General features: G+C 38.3%; 1 protein-coding gene across 1 annotated transcript in view; it reads right to left on the bottom strand.

Moving 5' to 3' along the window:
- Nucleotides 1–672: 672 nt before the first annotated feature.
- The window catches only part of CNTNAP5 (contactin associated protein-like 5), an 827651-nt gene continuing 818063 nt past the window's right edge, over nucleotides 673–10260 (bottom strand). Inside the window, exon 24 of the mRNA XM_012727192.1 lies at nucleotides 673–7841. Within this exon, the coding sequence (XP_012582646.1) occupies nucleotides 7645–7841 (197 nt within the window). The 3' untranslated portion in view covers nucleotides 673–7644. The remainder of the gene's footprint in view (nucleotides 7842–10260) is intronic.

The following is a 10260-nucleotide window of genomic DNA, read 5'->3' as shown; positions in this document are numbered from 1 at the left end:
GGAGTGGCATATGAGAGGATTCACCAGAGACAGAGTGGGGAGAAGAAGGGAAAGATCAACTGAAATACACTGCTAAGGGGAGCAATAGGCAAGACAGCAGATGTCTGCTGTGCCATGTGGGTCAGCTCCCTGGCTGGATATTGAACTTAGGCCACAGTGGCTGGCAAAAGCTTGATAGCAAAAAAGCCCTGTGCCATCAGGAAGGCCTATCATTCTATTACAATGCATGTTTAGTATCTCAACCACAGAATCCAATTGGGGTTAAGACTGAGAAGAGGGAAGGAAAGGTGAGAGAAGAAAAGGGTTGCTGGTAGTGGGTGATGGTCAAAGGCAGGCGAGGTCCTGAGTTTCATGTGGGCAGCTGGAAGCAGAAAGATTCCAAAGGCTGGACCACAACTCTTGGTCAAGTCAATGAACTTGCTATTTTACACATTTGAGCCAGCAGAAGGCTAGTGGAGTTCAGATGAGTGATGAGAGAGCCCAGGATGGCACTTAGAGGCCTGTTGAAATCAATAAGCCCAGGGAGTGAGAGTTTCATGTTTCTCCAGCAACCCCACAGGTCATGTTGTCTGGAAGTTAATGGTCTAAGGAATGAGAATGAGAGCTAAGGGATTAATTGTGTGACTCTTCATTAACCCAAGAAAACACAGCAAGACACATTTGTCTTCCACACAAAATCATACAAAATTCTCTTTATTAAATATACATTATTTACAGTTTAAGTCTTTCTTCTGTACAACAGTAACCATAGAAAACAAAGAAATCTAAGGCTAACTTTTATTTTTCCCCTTATGGTGTATTAAGACATGTTACATGGTCTACAAAACTGACTTGGAACGAGGCAACATCACTTGGGATTTTGTTGTGGAAACAAAAATGAGAAGTTTAAAAAGAAAACCTGGAACTCTGGCAAATCTACAAATAGAGATGGCCTGTTTTGTGCTTTTGCCACAATAAAGAGCCAGCTAAAGAAATATATTGGGGATGCTATTTTGCCTTGTACTGTTTATTTGTTAAAAATAATCTCCATATTCCTCATCACTCTTCAAAAAGGAGGACCACTCCTGCCAGAGGGATACTGATTTCCCATTTGAAATGATCAGAAAACTAAAGCCCATGGACAAAAATCTGACTTGTTGCTTATTTTGAAAAACAAAAGTTTATTGAAACACAGGCTTACCCAGTTGGCTCCCATCTGCTACAACATTAGAGGTGAATAGTTGCAACAGTATTGGCCAACTGAGGCTTTATAGAAAAGATTGCTGACTCCTTACCTATCACATCCTAGAGGCAGGCACTTCCATTCACAAGTACACCTCTTATGACCTTTTTGCCTCTTCCAGTTGACTGAGCAAAGTGGCACCCTAAGACAGCATAGGATATCAGGAGGCTTGTCAACTACCAGCTACAGAAGAAGAAAATGTTGGTACTGGATCTCACTCAATACAATGTTCCTATCACAATTTAACTGCTGCTTTCAGCAAGGTTTGGTATTTTTTGCACGAGTATTTAAGGCAGGACAAGGTTACACAGTTTGACACTGCCATCAAAGAAGAGAGACTATGTTGGTATCTTTACAAAACCGTTGGGACAAGGTTGACTATAATGGAGAAGTATGACTAGGTAGATACTCATTATTTATTAAGGTCCCCTTACAAGTCTCTACTTATGGGCCTTCCAAAGTGTCTGCAGGGTGATACAGTGCTTCTTTGTACACCCAGAACAGTTATCATGTCCTCTGAGGCTATTGCTGGCATCTGAGGAAAGGAAGAATATAATGAGAGTGAAAATAACACCAGGATTTACTCACTAAATGAATTAATTTCACCTTCAGTCATGGCCTAATCTACACTCCTAATTTTCCCTGTTGTTTTGTAAATGGGTCTGTGTTGCTGATCTGGGAAAGATGAATAAAAGTGATTCCCAGTGCTGTCAGATGAAGGGTACCTGGCAGTGGTCATGGATGGAGACTCCCATGCCTCCTTATCATATGGCATTTCAATGGACCCAAGACCAAAGAAGGTAAAAGGGAAGCCATAGACAGATACCAGAACCTCATAATTCTAGATATTTGGGGTCCTGTTCAGGATATCAAGGATATCAGGCCTAAGGACCTTTCTAACAGTGTTTTTTTTTGTTTTTTTTTTTTTTGTTTGTTTGTTTTTTGTTTTTTTCTCCCATATAGCATTTTCTGGGTGTTCAACTTGGGCAGGTTAGATTGTTTTGGTGATATCTCTAAAGCATCCTGGGAAAGTCTTGATGAAATTAAAAAAAAAAAATCAAAGGATGTTATTAGGGGAGAAAGGGGGAAGGTAAAAATGTCATGCAGAGTGAGGTAATGAATTGAAAAGTGCAGGATATTGTCTCTTTCTTTACCGTATAAGAAGATGATCAAAAATTTACGAGAGACTCCTGAGTTAGGAGCCAGGAAGTGGCAAGAGTAACAGCCACTGATCCATTGTGGAAGTAATAAACTTGTCACCTGGGCTGGCCCAGTATGTTGCCAGGTGTTTCCTCTGCCTCTTCAACCTGTTCCCAACAGGTGTGGTCAAGATATCAAAACCAACTTTTGTCTTAATCCTTGCTCATATCCACTGTCAATTTGTAGACAATAAACAATACAAAAGACAGACAACTAGTTTACAAAGTACAATATTTCACTAAAAAATGTGCTTTTCTGTTCATCCTCAGAGTACCTTAGTGCAAAATAAAGAGAAATATCACTCAAAAATAGCAAACTAGTTAAAGATCAAAACCTTATATTAAATAATTGTCAAATCAAAAGGGAATGTGTCTTTTCCTACCATACAGATAAGATGCAAAATTTTCTGGAAAAAGCTAGAATGAATAACAGCCCTATTTTTACAAAGTGTCTGTATATGTTTACACTTATTTTTTTCCCCCTTTAGGGGATTCAATTGTATAGAATTTGTGAAAGCAGTGATAAAAACTTTGGAGAACGAGAAATCTGCAAACTAGCTGACTTAACAGGTAGGAATTAGAGTGTAAGAATGAGAGGAGAGCTTCAGAAAGACCCAAGAGAAGAATATGGAAGTGATGCAATTACAAAATGTGTCTGTTACAAAAACAAAACAAAACAAAAAAAAATTCAAACTGCATGAGAGACATAAAATAGCAGTAAGTTATCCTTCAAATATCAAATATTCTGGAAGTTTGGAGTTTCCTAGCATCTTCTTCCATTAACCACCTTTGTCTCTTTACAGATGAGGAAAGCTTCTCGATTTATTGGTCAACTGATCACTAATTTGTCCTGACCTTTACATTAAGGAAAAATCAGTAGCGAATCTATATGCTGTTCCTCAAATCCCCGTTGGCAGGCTGAGTTACATGCGAATTTGATAGATAATAGATATGGGGTGTTGTCAGGATGCCAACACATTTGGGGGACAACCCATCAATGCTGTTTATCAGAAAGAATTTAATATTCTGACTCCCTTCTCTTTGAATATCTTAGAGAACACACTTCACTTCTAACTGCCTAATATGGCTCTTCTAACTACAGAGAGATGTGTGACTTTAATGATTTGAAGATTTCAGCCAGCACACAAGATGAGACCTCATTTAGATGGACAACAACTTTTGGTCAATTATTTATTCAAAGATATACTTTATCTAAATGATCTTCCTCAGTAGAGTAAAAATGTTTCATTACAACTGGAGGTTTTGAGGAGAAGCTAGAATACAATAAAGGTAACTTAAAGAGCATCTGCAAGAACAATGACATGCAACAGGTCATAAAAATATGCCTCCCCAATCATAGATTAGGGGAGTAGAAGTAGAAATTACTCTTTCTTTCCCAAGTCAGGTCCCAAGTCATCATTTTGTTCTGACTGATGGGAAAGACTTTCAGAACCCTGCAACCAGAGTGAAACAAAAATGGAGGACATTCAGATTCCCAAAAATTACTTCAGAGATAGAGACCACTGATCTTTCTGCCCCTGAAGAGTCATTTGTCTCCCTCTATGAATTCTATCTGCACTGATAGAAATTTACTATGAAAAGGAGATGCAAAGCGGCTTATTAAATGTGGAAGAAATAAGCAAGAAACAATATAAAATTATTTACAGAAATGCATATCTTTAGCAAGGAACACCTAAAATAAGCCATGTAGGTCCTTTGCTCTATATCCTATAGAAGTTTATTCATACATTCGTTACATATTAATACGTCTCCCTTGCTAGAAGGAGTCCCTCCAGGACAAGAACATGTGGTCATTTGTATTTGTATGCCCAAGAGCTAGCACACCTGATAGAGTACTGGCATTAAATTAACTCATTGTGTTGTGTAAAGAAAGAAGACAACAATTTATTTTGCTCTGATCCTGTTCCCTTTACCCTGTGGTGTTCATGGATCTAACAAGAAATATAATTAGGCTAGTGCCATCTCTGTTATTACTAAAGAGAACAAAAGCAGTTAAAACATCAACCCAGGATACTTAAAATAAATATCTCATATACAGTTGAGAGTGGATAGAAGAGGCTAAGAAATTCATAAAGATCTATCTAGTGAAGAGACTCAATGGCTAATTCTCTAGACAATTTCTCATAGAAACCACCGCAATCTAACCTATACACACAATGAATGATTCAGCAGGATGCTAGATATGCTTTAGGGCAAGCAAATGCACTGTTCTTTGTATAAATAGATTTGTTTGGTGGAAATGATATCAATGAAACAGTTCCCTTTGAATGTGAAATTGCACAGGGATTTTTGGTTTTATTGTAAAGTGACCACATTCCATAAAATATTTGTGTAAACAGCAGTTACCAAAGACTGAGTGTTCAAGTAGAGGATACTGGAGGTCCAGTTGGCCCGAACTTGCAGTCAGGAGACCTGATCACTGAAGTAGTAAGTAGTGGTTGAGAAGGGGTTAGAATGTTTTTAAAGAGCATGCATTTTAGAATATAACTGTTCAATGACTGAAGCACTCACACAATCGAACGATTGCACAAACTATGTGGATTTTGGTACCACTGAGGAAAGAGTCTGAGTCAGCACTTATTTATAAAAGAAAATTCTGTTTTGTTCAGGATGGAGCAATTTCCATTTTATATATATATATATAGATTGTGATCTGTATTCTCTGGGGGGTGTAACTCAACCCTGTAAAAAATCATCTGACTTAGCCCTGAGACTACTTGTTAGAGAGAGATGCGGCTCGCACTGTCTTGGCATTGGTCGTTAAGTCTGTGGCAATGAATATATCTGGATAGATCAAGGACACATGGAGGCTTGTCTGCTGGTGGATTCTATAGTGCAAATGTGACCAGCATGAAGCCTCACAAATTCTTTACCTTACAGAATTACCTACAAGTATCGCTAAGTAGATGAGAGGAACAAATATGAGTTGGCCTTTGTTAGTCTTCCATTTCTTCTATCAGCTCTGTGTCAGCAAAATACAGTCCTCACTTCCCAGAGACTTGAATGATAGAGCGGTCCAGCTTTATTATGCACACTTTCCTTTTCCTTTCTATTTCTTTACTGGAGCTGCTTCAGGCTAAACGCACTGTACTTCATGGAAACTTTTATTTCAGGAGACAAAGAACTATGTAGTCGAATAAAAGCCTGATTTATACAGTCTTTTATGGAAATAGAAAATTCAAAAGTGAAAATTGGATATAGGAGAGGATGGGGCGGAGGAAACAGTATTTACAGATCTTCCTTTTATTAATGGATCAAATCATCTTCTAGAAGAAAAAAAAAAGAAAAAAAATCCCCTTATACTAAATTAAATTTACTAGAAAAGCAATATAATGGAAATGAGGGAATAAAGAAGAAACCACAGAAATTTTTAAGGAGAGAAGTATGTATTTATGTAGCATCTGAATACTGAGAAATCTATTCCCTATCTAAACCCTTATGTCATGTGCACTAACATTGAAGAGAAAGCCTGAAATGGACATGAAATTGGATGAAGCTAACAGATTCCTCACTGTGAGCTGCATGCAGCAAAGTGTTAAGTAATTGTAGGTGATAATTAAATTAAGAACAAGATGAAATATCTGCTAAGTGTCAAGGCTGGGGATCAGCAATGTGGTCATTGTTTTCCAAATTGGAATTTGTCCTAAAAAGAGAATCAGCATGTGTGTCCCACCTGTGTGGATCATTATATTGACATTTCCAGCAGAAGACAGGAGCAATTATATTGCATTCCCTTCTTTTTTTCTCCAAGATGGCCCAGAGGCAGAGGCAGACATATTAGTATAGCTAATCATCAGGATGCTCACTACCATCTCTGGAGGAACTCAAAATGCCTTCTTGACAGAATTGCTGTTTCACCCATGCTTTGTTACCCAAAGGAGCCACAACTGAAATTTGCCACAGCCTCATCTGGGAGTTATGTCTGCAACATGTTGGATTCAATAGAAGCCATTATACATAGGAGGTGACCAATTTGAAAATGCAGTGTGCTATGGAACCCAGTTTTCTTCTGTCACCAAAAAGTGAAGGACTGCTGAAGCTAAACACAATATCTCAAAGGTCAGTGCTTCCTATAGCTCATAGAAAATGGCTTACTGGACACAGGTGGATTATTATACCTAGTTGAAAATCGAAATCTGCATTCACTTTCTTCACCAGATTGCTAGGGAACAGATGAAAGGAAAAAATTCCCTTCTTCATGCAGTTTTTGTTTTATTTATTTATTTATTCATTCATTCATTTTTCTTTTACTGAGTTAAGAACCACTGGAATTATTTCATGGAACTGAGTACTACTTTAGATTTTTATTTGGATTTTTTTTTAAGCTGCAGCAACATATATAGATAGATAGATAAATAGATATACCTCAATATAATAATCCCAAGAATAACCTAGCTAACTTTCCTTGCAAAATGAGGAGAGGCATTTTTGAAGTTATAGAATATCTACTTCCTAGCAGCTTTCCTTTTACCTCCTAATTTTGAGCTACTATTTTCCATGCGTCCCCTAGGTTTATGCTATTGTGTGCATTCTAAGGTCCTAGACCCTGGAGCAAGTGGTAAACAAGGAGCAAGAAATAGATCACACTGCCATCAAAAAAAAATGTTATACTTGGAAATATTCAGGGGATAAGAGCTGTTGTGTAAAAGGGTGGTGAGTGAGGACAATGGACATCTTGTGGTTAGGAAAATTAACTCAAAACAAACCTCTCTTGTTTCTTTTAAAATGCCCTGAAGCAGCCAGGTTCTAGCATCTCCTCTCTCTACCCTGAGTTCCCTGGTAGAAATAGACTTGAGGTGGGGAAAGATGTCAGGGACTACTGCTTAAGTCACAGAGCACACATTCAAAATCAGCCTGCTAGACTACATGGCTGTGAAAGTGAAGAGTGTGCATTTTTGAAACTGGAACTACAGAACTAAATATGCACATGTGCATATATGTGTCTCTTTCTTGTATACAGTAGTAAGATTAGTTTCTTGAGTGGTTGTTATCACCATGATAGTTTTATCAAATTGTACAGCAGTGGCTGTAGCTGCCTGGTCTTCTGGGCTGAGTCAAGTGGGCTGTGGTGGACACAGGTACATTCCAAAAATAAGTGTCAAACAAGTAAGAGAAAGAGAATGACCAAAACCAAAAGGCAAGAGAAAGGAGGAGGAGAAAAATTTAACATAATGAAGATTTGTTAGGCGACCCTGCAGTTTTTCAGATGAAATATTCCCGCTTACACTCGCTCACTGTGTTTTGCAAGTCAATGTCATTTCGAAAGGAACTGTCCAAATTTTCTGGATATTCTTTCTCCTTCATCTGGTTAGAGCGGTGTGACTGCTTATGCTGGTACAGGAACCGGGTCATGATGCCGATGATAGAAAAGATAATGAATATCACCACTGCTATTACTCCTGTTGAGAAAGGGAAAAGAGAGAGAAGGAAATTATCACAGATCATCTGCTCCAGGACGATGATTTGGTCTAGACAAGGAAGACACTTAGGAAAACAAAACAAATAAGCAGCAACAGACTATGAGTGTCCAGAAATAAAGACTAGTTGAAATATCTTCACTGACTAAAGTCCTTCTTTTTCAGAGTAGCTGGGGGAAATTTTAAATTAGAGAAGGTTGAAGTGTGTGTTTGTGTGTGTGTGTGTGTGTGTGTGTGTGTGTGTGTGTGTGTGTAGATTAGCAACACCATCAACTCCTGAGAGGTGACCATGGGTTGGGTCTGAGGGTTCCCAGGGGGAATAGGGTAGAGATGCACAATGGACTGTTGGGGGTGGTAGACTGTCGTTGTTTTGCTGCCAGGGGAGGGGCTATAGTAACTAAATCTGAGGGGGGGTGGATCATACACTGTCAAAAACACACGAGTTTAAAACAATGGCACTTCAATTAAATTATTAAATTTAATTATTAAATTAGTATAGGTTAAACTGAAAATAACAAAAAGAATGGCATCCTATATAGGTGGAATCAGAGTAACAGGATTTCTGAGTAAATTTAAGATCTGCTTTAAGAATGTATCAGCATCATTTGTAATTAGCACATTTGTTTGTCACCTTGCCAGTAAGTGTTTAGAAACAACTTCAGTTCTTAGAGGACAATATTTAACCATATCATATTCTGATACATGCTGCCCTGATGTTACTCTGTGGCATAACTTTGCTATCCTAAAAAAAATTTAATGAAATGCTTACCAAACATTTAGGGCCTGCATTGCTCTACACTCAGCAAGACACAGACTAGCTCAGAGCTCCTATCTACCTGTCCTCCAGAAACTTAGGGGAATTAATCCAAATGTTTGCCCAATTGTGTCCATCTACTTTGTTTATATGTGGTTTAACTGGGTCAACTTGGAAAGATGTGCTCTCTGGCTCTAAGGTCTTGTCCCTATCTTTGCCAGGAAGCCCCTTGAGACAGAAAAAACAAGTTCAGCCAAAAAAAGGTAAAAAATATGCAGATTACAGACGTTTAAAGGGAGGATATATCTGTACATGAAGGTAGATATCTCAATATTAAAATATTTGAATAGCATTCATGATATTCGAAGATAGACTAATTATTAAAAAAACTATTACATTGTTTTCTTTATGAGTAGAATGAATATTGAGCAGAAATATTTATTTGAGGAAGATATTTTTGTTAACCCTGAGTTATGATATATATAAGCATGGACATTTGATAATTAAACTATTGCAAGTGTGTCTTCTACCAATTTGTAACAGAAATGGGGCTACAATTAGGATGTGTACCATTTTTTAAAATATTCTTTCATTATATGAGCTGTCCCCAACTATTTTAGAAAATGGCAGAGTCAAAATACTTAAATTAACAGATATATAAATAACCTGGGTGCTAGTGAGTGGTTCCAGAAAGTTCTGCAGCTATGTGATCTGAAAGACAGAACCTGCTTCCACTCCTTCAGAACATGCAGTGTTCAGAGTGAGAGGCTACACACAGATCCAGAATTTTCCCTTGGGGTTGAGATGACCCTCTTGCCCCTACAGACTGTCAAAAATGTGTACATAGGTAGGAAAAAGTCATCACAGAAGTCTATACTCCACTTATCAAATTATAGGAAAAGAAAAAGGTACAAAATTCTATCCCACACATCATGATACAAAAAGTAAAAAAAAAAAAAAAAAAAAAAAAAAAAAAAAGAAAGAAAAAGAAAGCTGGACTCTTTTTTCCCTGAAGCAGAAATTGAGGTCAGAGGTTTTAAGGACTTCCTTTAAGAAAGGCCGTGGCCTTCGTCCCTTATAATCTTATTGTGATGTAGCACCTCTGTGCCCCCAGAATATTTGTACTCTCCCTTCAAAACACCATCACTGGTTCCATGGTTATCTGTTTATCCATACCTGCCCTTCCAGGCCATGGTTTCTTTGAGGGCAGTGTCTGTATCTTTCACTCCCATAGTCCTATATTTAGCACAGGGCCTGACCCATTGCTGGGTCTCGTTAAATAGAAGTTCAATGAATGAATCCTGCCAACTTTTAAAAGGAGAACTCCATCTGTTGTGGATCAGTTCATCTAGCCTGCCAGAAGGCAGGGATGAGGTACCTGCTAGGGCTACAGTTCTCAAATGGAAATGAATTTAGTCTCTCATAGGCATCTTCCATTAAACAAGGTCTGGGAGTCATTCTGCGTTCAAGACCCAGATGGAAACTTCAAGCTACAGGAGGCAGAAGCCAAGCTGAGGCAGAATAAAAAGGGCGAGGCTGGCAGGCAGTGAAAAAATGGAAAAGCAAGGGAGGTAGGAGGGAGGGCTGAGTTGACAGCAGAGCAGACAAGATCTGCCTCTGTGACCATATGTGCTGCTGGGTCTGAAA

This window comes from Condylura cristata, unplaced genomic scaffold (genome assembly GCF_000260355.1).
Source record: "Condylura cristata isolate star-nosed mole 26May11 unplaced genomic scaffold, ConCri1.0 scaffold00002, whole genome shotgun sequence".
Lineage (NCBI taxonomy): Eukaryota > Metazoa > Chordata > Mammalia > Eulipotyphla > Talpidae > Condylura > Condylura cristata.
Note: the sequence above shows the minus strand (reverse complement) of the source record. Positions and strands in the feature narration are given on the sequence as shown.